Source organism: Mobula hypostoma, chromosome 13 (genome assembly GCF_963921235.1).
Source record: "Mobula hypostoma chromosome 13, sMobHyp1.1, whole genome shotgun sequence".
In the NCBI taxonomy this organism is placed as follows: Eukaryota; Metazoa; Chordata; class Chondrichthyes; order Myliobatiformes; family Myliobatidae; genus Mobula; species Mobula hypostoma.
The window spans coordinates 93,853,973-93,870,692 of NC_086109.1; the positions used below are offsets into that span (position 1 = coordinate 93,853,973).

The window sequence follows — 16,720 nt, forward strand, 5'->3', positions numbered from 1 at the left end:
CGTGTAGTCACAGGCAGCAGTGGGAATTGAATGCAGAGGCTGTAAAGTGTTGAGCTAACCGCTACACTACTGTGCTGCCACAGTTATACATACACACACACACACACACACACACACATGTGTGCGCACAAGCATGTACACACACACATGGGTACCTGGGCACACGACAGAAATTTGCATATACACATTCCTGGCTTCTTTGTGTTATTGTATTTTTCTGTAAATGAGTTATTATTGGTCTGTTTGTTCCCACCGACGTTTGTAAAGTTGTCCAGTGTGCTATCTGAAAACTATCTGTTCTGTAAAGTTGTCCAGTGTACTATCTGAAAACAGATTTTTGTGTTTCAGCCCAAGGCCTCCCCGTTGAATAAACAACGGGGTTAGTTCCAGTTCCCTGGCTGCCGTCCTAACTCACTCTTGGTGTATGAAACTCTGATTCCACTCTCCACCCCTGCTCCCACAACACAATAACACAGCGACCTCTCTCCTAAAGTATACCCAAACACACACATCAGCATCTGAGTGTCCATCTGCAGAGAGGAAATTGCCTTCTGTCCCTACCAAGTAAAAGGAAGAATCTGGTCTCAGAAAAGCAAAGAAATAAAAAAAAAATGGGATGAATTGAATTAATGCAAATCGGTAATTTATGGTCAGTGTGGACTTGTTGAGCCGAAGGGCCTGTTGCTGTGCTGTATCTCTATGGATCTGGCTCTCTAGATCAGAGCCTTTTCATCTTTGGCCAGTGGATTTATGCAGCGGGCCAGTAAGTTACAGACATTATAGGAAGTCCGAATCAGGTTTATTATCATAAGAGATAGGAACAGAATTAGGCCATTTGGCCCATCGAGTCTGCTCCATCATTTCATCATGGTGGATCCATTTTCACTATCAGCCCCAATCTCCTGCCACCTCCCTGTATCCCTTCGTGCCCTGACCAATCAAGAATCTATTAACCTCTGCCTTAAATACACCCAATGACTTGGCCTCCACAGCTGCCTGTGGCAACAAATTCCACAGATTCACCAGTCTCTGGCTAAAGAAATTCCTCCCCACCTCTGTTCTAAAGGGATGTCCTTCTGTTCTGAGGCTGTGCTCTCTGGTCCAAGATTCTCCCACCACAGGAAACATCCACCCTGTCCAGGCCTTTCAACATTGGATAGGTTTCAATGAGATCCCTCCCCACCGCCCCGTTATTCTTCTGAATTCCAGTGAGTAGAGGCCCAGAGCCATCGAACACTGCTCGTGTGACAAAACACTTCAATTCCAGAATCATCTTTGTGAACCTCCTTTGAACCCTCTCCAATGTCAGGACATCCTTCCTTAGAAAAGGGCCCCAAAACTGCTAGCAATACTCCAAGTGAGGCCTCACCAGTGCCTTAGAAAGCCTCAACATTACATCCTTGCTTTTATATTCTTGACACTGATATTCCATATCACTGTCATTTGCTGTGAAATTTGTTATTTGCGACAGCAGTACAGTAGAAGACATAAAAATACAATAAATGACAAAAATAAAGGAATAAATCGTGCAAAAACAGCAAAATAGTGAGGTAGTGTGCATGGACCATTCAGAAATCCGATGGCTAAGGGGAAGAAGCTGTTCCTGAAATGTTGAATGAGGGTCTTTGGACTTTTGTACCTCCTCTCTGGTGGTAGCAATGGGAAGAGGGCATGTGCCAGTTGGTAAGAGTCCTTAATGATGGATGCCCATGATGGAGCTGGGTGAAACCTCTGCCCGTGATGGAGCTGGGTGAAACCTCTGCCCGTGATGGAGCTGGGTGAACCCTCTGCCCGTGATGGAGCTGAACCCTCTGCCCGTGATGGAGCTGGGTGAACGCTCTGCCCATGATGGAGCCGAACCCTCTGCCCATGATGGAGCTGGGTGAACCCCCTGCCCGTGATGGAGCTGGGTGAACGCTCTGCCCATGATGGAGCTGGGTGAACCCCCTGCCCGTGATGGAGCTGGGTGAAACCTCTGCCCGTGATGGAGCTGGGTGAACGCTCTGCCCATGATGGAGCCGAACCCTCTGCCCATGATGGAGCTGGGTGAGCCCCCTGCCCGTGATGGAGCTGGGTGAACGCTCTGCCCATGATGGAGCTGGGTGAACCCTCTGTCCGTGATGGAGCTGGGTGAACCCCCTGCCCGTGATGGAGCTGAACCCTCTACCCGTGATGGAGCTGGGTGAAACCTCTGCCCGTGATGGAGCTGGGTGAAACCTCTGCCCGTGATGGAATTCGGTGAACCCTCTGCCCATGATGGAATTCGGTGAACCCTCTGCCCGTGATGGAGCTGGGTGAACCCTCTGCCCATGATGGAGCTGGGTGAAACCTCTGCCCATGATGGAGCTGGGTGAACCCTCTGTCCGTGATGGAATTCGGTGAACCCTCTGCCCGTGATGGAGCTGGGTGAACCCTCTGCCTGTGATGGAGCTGGGTGAACCCTCTACCCGTGATGGAACTCGGTGAACCCTCTGCCCATGATGGAGCTGAACCCTCTGCCCGTGATGGAGCTGGGTGAACGCTCTGCCCATGATGGAGCTGGGTGAACCCTCTGCCCGTGATGGAGCTGAACCCTCTGCCCGTGATGGAGCTGGGTGAACGCTCTGCCCATGATGGAGCTGGGTGAACCCTCTGCCCGTGATGGAGCTGGGTGAACGCTCTGCCCATGATGGAGCTGGGTGAACCCTCTGCCCGTGATGGAGCTGGGTGAACCCTCTGCCCGTGATGGAGCTGGGTGAACCCTCTACCCGTGATGGAGCTGAACCCTCTGCCCGTGATGTAGCTGGGTGAACACTGTGCCCATGATGGAGCTGGGTGAATCCTCTGCCCGTGATGGAACTCGGTGAACACTGTGCCCATGATGGAGCTGGGTGAATCCTCTGCCCGAGATGGAACTCGGTGAACCCTCTGCCCGTGATGGAGCTGAACTCTGCCCATGATGGAGCTGGGTGAACCCTCTGCCCATGATGGAGCTGGGTGAACCCTCTGCCCGTGATGGAGCTGGGTGAACCCTCTGCCCGTGATGGAGCTGGGTGAACCCTCTGCCCGTGATGGAGCTGAACTCTGCCCGTGATGGAGCTGAACCCTCTGCAGCCTCTTGTGATGCAACCAGTCAGAATTCTGTCCATGGAAATTTTCTGGAATCTAAAGGAAAAGATCTGGGATTAGCTTTATTTGACGTATGTGCAGTCCAAACTTACAGTAAATACCTCACTTGGATTGGGGATGTGCTGGGAGCAGCCCACAAGTGTCCCCACGCTTTCGGCAGCAAGATAGCATGCCCACAGCTTCCTAACCTTTATCTGAATGACTTCGGGATGTGCAAGGAAACCAGAGCACCCAGCGGAAACTCACGTGCTCACGGGGAGAATGTTCAAACTCCTTACAGACAGCGGCGGGAATTGAACTGTAAAGACATTGCACTAACCTCCACACTTGCAGAGCAGACTCAATGGGCTGAATGGCCTTATTCTGTTCCTTTGTCTTGTGATCTTAGGGATAACCGAGTCCAGCTCCTGACTTTCACTTGTGGCTTAGGTACTAAGACCAACAGAACCATTTGTACTGACAGGAGAAGGGGCAAAGGTGGGTTACTGGCACCTTAAAACCAGTCGCTTTGGGCAGATGGGGTCATCAGCTGTGGTTGGCAGCTCATTTCAGAGAAGGAAAACTCTGATCATAAACCTCCGCAGTCTTGTGGCTGTACCCTCTCATGGGGAAGGCTTCGGGAGTAAACACCAAGGAAAAATTCGAAGCTGGAGTCCCTAAATCCCAAAGGTTAACTTCAACCTTGACTGGCAACCCCTTCGATGCCACTGGTGCCAAACTGTATCGATCGGTCCCTGCTGTTCCTTTGGATTCACCAGCTGTGTGGAGAGGGGGAACCTGCTGCATGGGCAACAGCTTGCTCTCCATATTGGACTACCCAGGCTTGTGTACTGGCCTGTGTACTGCCCTGACTTATGTACTGGCCTGCATATCATGTGGACAGCTAGGACACAATATCCATGGTCAACCTCGACTAGCAGAGGGCCTCATTGCAAATGTGACATCTCTACTCATGTGCCTCACCTCGTACAGGAAGGCTCTTTGATGCCTTCTTAACCATAACCAGGGGTGTTTAACTGTAAACAATCCGCTAGTCAGGTCAGACTGAACAGTTACCATCCAGAACTATCAGGTTGCTCTCAACTCGTGTTTACATAACTCCTTTAACACAAGGAAAATGCCCTAAGGTGCTTCCTAGGGAGGCAATTAGGCATAATTTACCTCTGACCCGGGAGGTGAGGACAGGGCTACTGAGAGAAGCAATAGCAAAGAAGGCATGCTCTGTAAATTTGAAGAGATTTGGTACGTCACCAAAGAGCATCCTGACTGGTATGGAGCCTCCAATGCACTAGAGGTTCCAGAGGGTTGTAGATTCAGCCAGTTCCTCTCTGCCACTAGATATCTGAATGGACCATGAACACTGCCTTAGTATTCCTTTCTTTTTTGCACTCTTTCTGTATCTTTATGAATTACAAAATGTTGGGCTTGGAGGGTTGATGAGAGGCATTGATCATGTGGATAGTCAGAGGGTTTTCCCAGTGCTGAAATGGCTAACATGAGGGGGAACAGTTTTAAAGTGCTTGGAAGTAAGTACAAGGGGGGTGTCAGGGGTAAGTTTTTCACTCGGAGAGTGGTGGGTGCATGGAATGTACTGCCAGCGGCAGCAGTGGAGGCTGATACAATAGGGTCCTTTAAGAGCCTCTTAGATAGCTGCATGGAGCTTAGAAAAATAGAGGGCTATGCAGCAGGGAAATTCTAGGCTGTTTCTAGAGTAGGTTACTTTGTTGGCACAACATTGTGGGCTAAAGGGCCTGTAATGTGCTGTAGATTTCTGTGTTCTCTGTCTCACACTGTACTGCTGCCACAAAACAGCGAATTTCACAGCATACTGTATGTCAGTGATGTTAAACTGATCCTGATTCTGAACTTTAACAAGCCTTGTAATGGAGGAGAGGCTGAGGGAGAAATTGAAGTATTATTTACGATACAAGAGGACATAAAGAGGAAAGTATGAGGGGATATCAGAAATAAGTTTTTACACAGAGATTGGTGGTGAGTGCTTAGACTGCGCTCCTAGGGGTGGTGGCAGAGGCAGGTACATTAGGGACATTTAAGAGACTCAGATAGGCACATGGATGTGGAGGGCAGGGTTAGATTGATCTTGGAGTAGGTTAAAATATCGGCACAACTTTGTGCAACACACATCAAAGTTGCTAGTGAACGCAGCAGCACAACTTTGTGGCTGTTCTACATTCTTCTTCTGTGTCTTGGCATCTAAAGCTGAGAAGTTTAAAACGACACTGCTGTCAGGGTGGGAGGTAATGTAGGATAATCTGAGAGCTGGCTTGATGAGACAGTTCAGGTTAGGGTGAAAGGAGATTTAGCACATGATGCTGTGATTTTCCAGCACACTTTCTCAACAACCAAAACCCTTTCTGGTGTTGCTTCCACTGGGATTCTGGGATAGTCTGTACAAAACTGTCAGAAATCCAGGACAAAGAACAGAGAGAGAGAGAAATTCCATCCCAGTGGGATCACATTGCTCATTGTGCATGAGCTCTGGTTCAGCTGCTGATCACGCGGGACCCCCTCCTAACACATGAATTTCACTGTGTATCTGAAGTCTGTGGTTAAGTCATTCCATGAGTAACTGAGACACTCTCTCATGTCCTCAGAGAAGAAAGGGCAAACAGTTTTTGTTCAAGAATATTGTAAACTGAGTGGTTTAGATAGCGTGTCACCTCCCTTGGAGCTCATCCTCATTCCCCCCCTCCCCACCAACACCCCAGGAATGAACTGACCGTCTCACACACACACACACACACACACACACTCCCTCTCCCTCCCATACCCCCTCGCCCCTCCCTCATCCCCATTGCCCCTCTCCCCCTCCCCTTTCTCCCTCTCCCTTCTACGCATCTCTCTCCTCCCTCCTCCTGCCTCCCCTCTCTCCCTCTTCCCCCCTCATATTCAGACACTCACACATACTCTTCCTCTCTCTTACATACACACACACACACACACACACACACACACACACACACACACGCACGCAACACACACGCAGATTCTCTCTGCCCCCCCCGCCCCCCATTGAAACAAGCTGCCAGCAAACTGCGGGAGAAACTCAGTGGTTTGAACCACATTGATGTCGGTGGGGGTGGGGGGGGTGATGGGTGTGTGATTCGAAGCTCAGAGTCAGGGTGAGAGAGGTTATCCACACCGGTTCAGGAGCCTGATGGTTGAAGGGTAATAACTGTTCCTGACCTGCACAGTGGTAGCAGTGAGAAGAGAGCAGGGCCTGGATGGTGGGGGTCCTTGCCAACCTCACCAAGTTACAACAGAGTTCTGTTCCTGCGAACTGTACAATGGACACTTTGCAAGTCAGAAATCAGGCTGTAGATGATGTTCCAAACCGGCAGAAGATGCCTTAGCCCCAAGACAGCCAGCAAATCTATCCCCATCTATCTGGTCTCCCAAGCACTCATATACACAGTCTGCATACAGGTCAGGCGTTCGTAGCTTGGGGAAGATGTGTAGGTCTAAACGCACGGAGTCTGTGGTTGGGATCATCAACAGGTGACTTTTACTTGCCTTGACAGCTGCTGTTTCAGGAGACGAATCCTGGCGTACGCTTCGAATACACCGTCCGGCGGGACCTAGATCATGAGAATGAGATCCCAGCACCAGAGTTTTTCTGGCGTTACGGCCTGTGGACAGAATGTTCTGCAACGTGCGGCGGTGGTGAGTGTCTCAAAGCGAAGTGTGCAAACGTTTCCCAAAGCAAACTGTGCCAGCAGATCCCAGAGCAGATCAGGCATACATTCCCAAAGTAGTTACTTTACTTAGTGTCTGTGAAGCCGCTGACATTTAGTGCAGCAATGAAGGTCCTCTATCTTTGTGGGTGTTCAGAGCTTCTTTCATCATGTGAGTAGCTTCCTCTCGGTTTTCACTGCTGTCAGCCATGCAAGTCCTGGGTGGAGACTCAGGAATACCATCACACTCAGATGTAGAAGGATTCTTCACTGCTGTTTCTGTAACAATTTTGTTTTATCAGTCAGGGTTGTTAGCCCTGAACTGAATGGAGGACTGGTGGACCACTCTTAGTCTGGCCTCTACCCTTTGACCTGTTTGGCAAGCGTGACCCTACCAAGAGCCAGAGCCAGCATATCTCTGCAGGTCATTGAGGCAACAAGCCTCCAAACCACAACAAGGTTGTGGTCCCCTTGGAGGATTTCCCAAAGTAATCTTGCATAATGCTTCCCAGAGCAAAGTGCGCAAACGCTTCCTAAAGTAAATTGGCGTAAATCCCTCAATCTCTTGGTCAAGGAAACAAAAGGAATTTACTTTTGATCCAAATGCATTGCTAGTGGTGAGGTACTCTCTGAGTGTCATCACGACAAGAGCACCGAAAACAGAACAGTACAACACATAATAGTCCCTTCGGCTCACAGTGTCTGTGCCGACCATAACCAATCCCCTCTGACTGCACATGGTCCATATCCTTCCATTCCCTGCACATTAGTACATCTGCCTAAAAGGCCCTTGAATGCCTCAATGGTACCTGCTTCCACCTCTACTCCAGGAACCCACTCCTCAGCCAGTTCCATCACGGGCACTCGCCTCCCCAGCATCCAGGACATCTTCAAAGAGCGATGCCTCAAAAAGGCAGCGTCCATCATTAGGCACCCCCACCACCCAGGACATGCCCTCTTCTCATTGCTACCATCAGGGAGGAGAAACAGGAGTCTGGAGACACACACTCAACGATTCAGGAACAGTTTCTTCCCCTAAGCCATCTGATTTCTGAATGGACGTTGAACCCATGAACACTATCTCACTGCTTTTTCTTCTCTTTTTGCACTACTTATGTAATTTAACATGTATGTAAATTTATAGTGTCTATTATTATGTATTGCACTGTATTGCTACCACAAAACAACGAATTTCACGACATAAGACAGTGCTATCAAACCTGATATTGATTTTGGTAGATTCTCTCTGAAAAAAATTTGCCCTGCATTCCCACTTTAAACATTCCCCTCTCACCTTAAAGTTGTTCCCTGGGGTATTTGACATTTCTGCCCTGGGCTGAAGATCTTGGCCATCTATCCTAAGTCTGCCTCTCAATATTTTATAAACTTCCGTCAGCTCTCTCCTCAGGTTCCAAGGCTCCAGAGGAAGCAACACAGGTTCTAACATTGGGAACGCAATGTCAGTTTTGTGAACAGAAGGATCACAAACGCCATTGTGGTACCTGTTTTCTTCATTCAGGGGATGTGGGGTTTGTAGGCTGAGCCAGAATTAATTGATTGAATACCCCACTGCTACCAAACCCTTGAACATTTGTACATTAAGGAATCTTGGCCTCACAATCCACCTCGTGTGGTATTGAATGTCTTTTGTTTACCTGCTCTCCACTCTTTCAGCAACAGCAATGTTTATACTTTATTCTGCATTGTTCTTTTATCTTTTTCTCACTCAAACAATTTGATCTGCATGAACAGTGTGCAAGACATACTGCTCATATGCCAATACCAATTCAATCAATACAAAAGGCATTAGAGATGGGCATAGCAGAATCCAGTCAGAACACAGAACATAGAACAGTACAGCACAGTACTGGCCCTTCAGACTATGATGTGCCAACCTTTTAATCTACTCCAGGATCAATCTAACCCTTTCCTTCCGTGTGGCCTCCATTTTTTTCTCCCTGTGGCCCCTCGAGTCTGCCCCGCCATTTCATTATGGCTGATCCAATTTTACTGTCAGTCCCAATCTCCTGCCTTCTCCCCGTATCCCTTCATGCCCTGACCAATCAAGAATCTATCAACCTCTGCCTTAAATATACATAAAGACTTGGCTTCCACCGTCACATGTGGCAAAGAGTTCCACAGATTCACCACTCCCTTTCTAAAGAAATTCCTCCCCATCTCCGTTCTGAAAGGATGTCCCTGTATTCTGAGGCTGTGTCCTCTGGTCTTAGACAATCTCACCATAAGGAACATCATCTCCATATCCACTCTACTAAGGCCTTTCAGCTTTCGATAGGTTTTAATGAGGTCACCCCTCATTCTTCTGAATTCCAGTAAATACAGGCCCAGGGCCACCAAACACCCTTCATATAACAAGACCTTTTAATTTTCCTCTTACTTGCTCCTTCAACTTTCCAGGAACCTTTCCCTTGAATTTTCATCAGAATTTTGAATTTTCGTCAGAATTTTAATTCCATGGTGACATTCCTTGCTGCCAAGATCTGCTTTTTGTTGCTTTCTTTGAATAAGGCGGCAGGCTATATGTAATGCAGTAGAAATCCCACATTGTGACATGAGGCCAACAAGGGGAAATGCTGTGAATAGTTGCTCACTTCCCCAGTGCATTGTTTTGAGATGGACCAACAGTGTTACTGGTTCCTTCTCCAGCTTTGGTTTCTGGATCACTTTCGCGAATGAGCGCCATGGTACTGTAGCAGCTGGCTCGACATTATTACAGTGTGAGGTGTTTCAGAGTTCAATTCCAGTGTCACCTGTAAGAAGTTGGTATGTTCTCCCCGTGACTGCGTGGGTTTCCTCCCAGTGCACCGGTTTCCAAAGACATACCGGTTGGTAGGTTAATTGGTCATTGTAAATTGGCCTGGGATTAGGAAAGGGTTAACTAGCCAGGGTGCAGCTCATTCAGCCTGTTCCACACTGTAACTCTAAATAAATAAAACTATGCTTTAGAGCATTCTGACAGGCTTGCATCACTGTCTGGTGTGGGGTGGGGGTCTACTGCACAGGACCAAAAGAAGATGCAGAGGGTCGTAAGTTTAGTTGGCTCCATCTTGGGTACTAGCCTACAAAGTACCCAGGATATCGTCAAGGAACGGTGTCTCAGAAAGGCAGCTTCCATTATTAAGGACCTCCAGCACCCAAGGCATGCCCTTTTCTCACTGTTACCATCAGGGAGGAGGTACAGAAGCCTGAAGGCACACACTCAGTGATTCAGGAACAGCTTCTTCCCCTCTGCCATCCGATTCCTAAATGGGCATTGATCTGTGAACAGTACCTCACTTTTTTTATATATATTCTGTTTTTACATATTTTTATCTATTAATATACATATACTGTAATTGATTTATTTTTTTTTTCCTCCTATATTATGTATTACATTGAACTGCTGGTGCTAAGTTAACAAATTTCACGACACATGCCAGTGATAATATACCTGATTCTGATTTCAAATTTGATCCCACTGAGTCTTTATTTAGACAAGGATCTGAAAAACTCAGAGTCCAAGGGAGATGCTGCTCATTTATTGTGGCTGTGAATGGTCTTCTGGGCACTCTCCATCACCCCCTTCTCCGCAAGACAAAACCTTTACTTAATACAATGCAAAAACTAGCTTCAGGCTGCAGCTGGTATTGGCTGAGTCCCAAGAGAGAGTGTGCTGAAGAAATTTAATTCCCCCATTCACAAGTAATTCAACTGTCTGACAAAGGTGAACCAACACTGGCTCACATCTGAGAGGGGTATTTTAATACCCAATCCCATCCCCCCTGCCCCCACCCCACCCAAACCAGCAAGAATTAAAATGGGATTGGATAGTTTTTCCTCATTCCATAAGGTTTGATTAAGCTGCATTTCTACTCTAATAAAACTTAAGATGTTTTACTGTTGTGATCACTGGCTCATGAAAGAATAGCAAGACTCTGGGGTTAGAGGAGTAAAGAGAATCAGGCTTGTTATTACTGACGTGCTTCGTGTTTTGCAGCAGCAGTACAGTGCAATATGTTAAAAATGACCAGAAGTTACAATAGCAGCAAATAAGTAATGCACAAAGAGAGCAAAAAGTGAGGTACTGTTCATGGGTTCAGAAACCTGATGGCAGAGGGGAAGAAGCTGTTTCTAAAAGGTTGAGTGTGGGTCCTCAGACTCCTGCACCTCCTCGCTGATGGTAGCAATGAGAAGAGGGCACGCCCTGGATGGTGAGGTACCTCAGTGACGGATGCTGCCTTCTTGAGGCATCTCCTTTTGAAAATGTCCTTGAGGCTGGTGCCCATGATGGAGCTGGCTGAGATTGCAACTTACTGCAACTTTTTCCGGTCCTGTGCATTGGCCCCTCCATACCAGATGGTGATGCAGCCAGTTAGAATGCCCTTCATGGTTCATCTGTACAAACGTGAAAGTGTTTTTGGTGATTTACCGAGTCTCCTCAAACTCTTAATGAAATAAAACCACTGTCATGCCTTCTTTGTAACTGCCTCAATATGTTAGGCTCAGGGTAGATTCTCAGAGATATTGACACCCAGGAACTTGAATCTGCTCACCCTTTCCATTCGGCGCTCTTGATGAAGACTGGTGTGTGTTCCCTCAGCTTCCCCTTCGTGACATCCACAATCAATTCTTTGGTCTTACTGGCATTGAGTGTGGGGTTCTTATTGTGACACCACCCAACCAGCTGATCTATCTCACGCCTGTATGCCTCCTCGTCACCATCTGAGATTCTGCTGCTTACAATTGTGTCATCGGTGTTTGAGCTGTGCCTAGCCACACAATTCTAGGTGTAGACAGAGTAGAGCAGTGGGCTAAGCAGTCATCCTTGAGGTGTTGCGGTGTTGAATGTCAACAAGGAGGAGATGTTATTTCTGCTATGTACTGAATGTGGTCTCCCGGTGAGGAAGCCGAGGATGCAATTGTAGCGAGAGGTACAGAGGCCCAGGTTTTGATTCAAAGTATGTACAGAGTATACAACCTTGAGATTCGTCTTCCCACAGACAGCCATGAAACAGAGAAACACCATGGAACCCATTCAAGGAAAAAATCAAAAGACCGAACTCATTAAAAAAAGAACAAATCACACAAATGGCAAAAAACAAGCGAAAAACACAGAATATGGAACACCAAACCACAAGGTTGTGGAAACAGTTTAGAAATGTTCAGTTAAATTCGATCTAGCACTGTGTCGTTCATTGACTGAGGGCCTCAGGACCCATCCGCCATGATCAAAATCGCGCAAAATAGCAGTTTAAGAAAAGGAGTAACGAGAAACACACACAACGTGAAGTACAGAGTCCAGTCCACAAATGTGTCGGTCAAACCTTGCCCACAACCCAAGACTCCAGCAGCATTGAGCGAGGGGGGAGAGAGAGAGACCGGTTGAACACAGGCACCTTCCTCCAGCAGCACGAGCAAGAGGGAAAGAGAAACCGGTCAAACACAAGCACCATGTTGATTAATACTGAGGAGATGTTGGTGTTAAAGACTGATAGACTGGACAGGACCTGCAGCCAACGATTGTGTTACACTGCCTGAACAGTGATTATTTGGTGCAATTGGAATGTCTACTGGGGAAGATATTCTGATCCAACCTCACTGGAGCAGAAAACTATATTTCAAGTTCACTGTGATTTATTGCTTCAATATCTTAATTCCCAGGACTAATGTTAGAAAAAAACTATGTTCAGCTTTTCCCTGCTGCCTCTCCTGAGATGATTGGATTGATTTTCTATAAAAGGTTTGAAAGAGAATAGATAATTTTGAATACAGATGGCTTTAAAGCTGAAACACAAGAGACTGCAGATACTGGAAATCTTGAGCGACACACACACACAAAATGCTGGAGGAACTCAACAGGTCAGGCAGCACCTACGGAAATGAATAAACTGTCGACGCTGTAGGCGGAGACTGTTGATATGGACTGGAAGGGCAAAGGGCAGAATAAGAAGGTTGAGAGAGGGGTGGATTACCAGCTGGCAGGAGATAGGTGAGACCAGGTGGGGGAGGTTGGGAGATATAAGCTAGGTTGTGATTAGTAAGAGGTAAAGGACTGATGCTTTAAAGAGTAGAATGGTTATCATGGAAAGAATGAATAGATTTGCCTGGAGTAACCTACCAACCCAAATATAACTACATCTCAAACGTATTTATTTTATTGTGAAGCACTTTAGAATGAGCTGTGAAAGAGATTTTAGAGAAGCAGATATTTTATTCCGCTTCAGCTGCACTAGCAGTGGCCTCATGGTCCCACACCACCAGGTTCAGGAACAGTTATTACCCCTCAACCATCAGACTCCTAAACCAGTGTGGATAACTTCACTCACCTCAACTCTGAACTGATTCCACAACCTACAGATTCACTTTCAAGGACTCTACAACTGTTGTTCCCAGTTCTTTCTTTCATTCTTTCCTTCCTTCTTCTTAGTTTTTTTTCCTTTCTTTTTCTCTATCTACTGTATTTATTTGCACAATTTGTCACTAGCTTATTTGTTGTTTGTCAGTCTGTGCAGTTTTTCATTGATTCTCTTGTATTTCTTTGAGCGTCCTCAAGTAAATGTACCTCAGGGTTGTATATGGTGACGTGCATATTTTGATAATAAATGTACTTTGAACTTTGAACTCTTCCAGTAATTACCCATCAGCCCTTTGCAATTCTCTGTCCATGAGATTATCCCAGTCTTGTTGCTTGTATCGGAAACAAGCCAGTTATGTGGATGACCTTCCGCAGGCATTATCCGATCCAGACCAGTATCCACCTTAAGTTTCCACAGAACTGTGCAGAACACAACTGTGACCTGTTGTCTCAAACACTGAAGTCCGGAGTTGATCCTTCCATGGGAATGTGGGATCGCAGCCAAAGTTACAATTCATGGGAACATTGGGAGAGAGAATTCCAGGTTCCAGAGGTCTAGTTCTGGCCCAAATTGAAAGTTGTCAGCCTGAGTTGGAGGCTCAGTAATAACTGAATGCGTGTGTGTCATTGAGAGAGAGTGCACGCGGGTTAGTGTGTGTTTGTAGGTGTGCATGCATGGATTTGTGTGTGAGTGTGTGCATGTGTCTTTGCGTATGTGTTTATGTGTGCGTGGGTTTGTATATTTTGTGTGCATGTATTTGTGTTTGTGTGCGTATGCTTGTATATTTTGCATGTGTGTGTATGTGCATGTGTTTCTGTCTGTGTGTGAATGCATGTGTTTATGTGCATGAGTTTGTATATTTTGTGTATGTGTATGCATGTGTTTCTGTGTGTGAGAGTGTAGTGAGTGTGTGTCTGTGCCTGTGTTTCTGTGTGTATGTGTGAGGGTGTGTGTGTATGTGCATGAGTTTCTGTCTGTGTGTGTGTGTGAGGGTGAGGATTGCAGATGGGGTTAGTGTTGGACAGCAGATTATGTACAGTTGAGAATTGGCCGTTGTTTAAATGATGTGATAGAGAGTTACTGTGGGCAGGCAGCAGAGGACAACCCCTGAGAGCCACAGTGGACCTGTCAACAGGAGGTAGACTGGAGCTTATGAGGCTGCATTTCTTGGCATGCCTGGCGATCAGCTGAGAAAGTTCCTCTGTGAGTCTTTCAGCCAGCCACTCATCATCCGGCAGTAATAGTTCCTGTACATGTTATTCCGGAAAGGGGGACTCTCAGTTCAAACTGCAGCATTGAACAAGATATTCACTGCCTACTATTTCCCAGATCATGACATTTATAAATCTGAGCATAGCTGCCTATTTCCTAACTCCTGATGTTACATTCACCCATCACTGGAATCTACAAATGATTTAACTTTAAACTGATATATCTATCTATCTCTCTATATCTCTCTCTCTCTCCCCCTCTCTCTCTCCCCCTCTCTCTCTCCCCCCTCTCTCTCCCCCTCTCTCTCTCCCCCCCCTCTCTCTCCCCCCCTCTCTCTCCCCCCTCTCTCTCCCCCCTCTCTCTCCCCCTCTCTCTCCCCCCTCTCTCTCCCCCTCTCTCTCCCCTTCTCTCTCTCTCCCCTTCTCTCTCTCTCCCCTTCTCTCTCTCTCCCCTTCTCTCTCTCCCCCTTCTCTCTCTCCCCCTTCCCCCCTCTCCCCATCCCTCCCTCCCTCCCTCCCTCCCTCTCTCTCTCTTGCTCTCTCTCGCTGTCTCTCGCTCTTTAACCTCTGCCCAGACATAAAACGCTCAGAGATCTCTGTACTTCCCTAGGCCTGGCTCCTGATCATCGCTGAATCTAGTTTCTTCCAACACTGCTTACGGACTGGATGCTAAACTCTGGTTTTCCCTCTGCCTCACTCGCATCGCACCTTCAAACTTGCGGGCTTTTGGTCGGGTAGGGCAGCACGGTGGCATAGCAATGAATGCAATCGCTTTGCAGTGCAGCGATTGGGGTTCAATTCCCTCTGCCCTCTGTAAGAAGTTTGTACATTCTCCCTGTGACTGCGTGAGATCCTCCGGGTGCCTGGGATTCCTGCCGTATTTACTGTGAGTTTACTTTGTAAATATGTGCTACTACTTATGTATTCATTGGCATTTTATTCCATATCCACACTTTAACTTGTAACTTAAGTTTAATTTTAAGGCATCCATTAGTCTTGCGAGACCATGGAACTGCGCCTGGAAAGTCTTCACTCTCCAGGGCGCAGGCCTGGGCAAGGTTGTATGGAAGACCAGCAGTTGCCCATGCTGCAAGTCTCCCCTCTCCACGACACCGATGTTGTCCAAGGGAAGGGCATTAGGACCCATACAGCTTGGCACCAGTGTCGTCGCAGAGCAATGTGTGATTAAGTGCCTTGCTCAAGGACACAACACGTTGCCTCGGCTGGGGCTTGAACTCACGACCTTCAGGTAGCTAGTCCAATGCCTTAACCACTTGGCCACGTGCCCACAACTTGTAACTTATTTTATGTAATTCTTTACTCTTTATAATTGTTGAATGTTGTTTTTTGTTGTACTGTTATGTCTTGCGCTGACCAACACACCATAGCAAATTTCGAACGCATGTAAAGGTATCTGGCGAATGAAGTGGCAAGAGTTGGTCCTTAGCTGTTATGTTGGCACTGGAAGCATGGCAACACTTGCGGGCTGCCCCCAGCACATCGTCAGACTGTGTTGGTCACTGATGCAAATAGATAGATAGATAGATAGATATACTTTATTAATCCCGAGGAAAATTGGGTTTCGTTACAGCCGCACCAAACAAGAATAGAGCGTAAATAGAGCAATACAACAACCACAAACAATCAAACAACAAAATGCAAACTATGCCAGATGGAAAATAAGTCCAGGACCAGTCTATTGGCTCAGGGTGTCTGACCCTCCACAGGAGGAGCTGCACGTTCGATGGCCACAGGCAGGAACAACCTCCCGTGCCGCCCAGTGTTGTATCTCAGTGGAATGTGGCCGAAGTCCAACAGTAAAAAGTTCAATATCCGGTCTACAAACACATTCCTTGATCGTAATATGACCCGGATTGCACCATCTTTTGTTAGCCAGAACAGTAAGCACCCAACTCCTTTACGCTTACCGCTCTCAGTGTATTTCCGGTCAGCCAGAATGGTCTGGAAGCCGTCCATGGAGAAGTTTTGATCAGGAATGTCCTCGTGCAGCCCCTTTCCAGTGAAGCACATAACACTGCACTCCCGAAAAGTTCTTAAACACCTGGCTAGCGCCGTGAACTCGTCCATTTTATTACCCACCGAACTCCTCTTCTCCATAAGTCTCTGTTGTCTCAACCCGGTCCTCTTTCCTCGACTTTGTGATCCCTCCTCTGCATCCTCTGTGTGTTTTCCTCCAGATTTCTGCAGGGGTGTCCGCCGTTCTGCTCACTAAACCGGCCGGTATTAGCGCAAACAGCTGGTCCCTGGAATACACAATGTGACCTTGCTTCTGTCCCGCGTGTCGGGATGTAACTATTTCCAGCACTAAAAACCCAAATAAAACTCTCTT

At 47.2% G+C, this 16,720-nt stretch overlaps 1 protein-coding gene across 3 annotated transcripts in view; it reads left to right on the forward strand.

Moving 5' to 3' along the window:
- The window catches only part of LOC134355789 (A disintegrin and metalloproteinase with thrombospondin motifs 7), a 203,747-nt gene that overhangs the window by 128,798 nt on the left and 58,229 nt on the right, over positions 1 to 16,720 (forward strand). For all 3 annotated transcript variants that reach the window (XR_010020204.1, XM_063066203.1, XM_063066204.1), the window contains one exon: positions 6,651 to 6,792. Coding sequence is in view for 2 of the 3 variants with exons in the window: in XM_063066203.1 (XP_062922273.1) it covers positions 6,651 to 6,792 (142 nt within the window). In the remaining variant the exon portion in view is untranslated. The remainder of the gene's footprint in view (positions 1 to 6,650; positions 6,793 to 16,720) is intronic.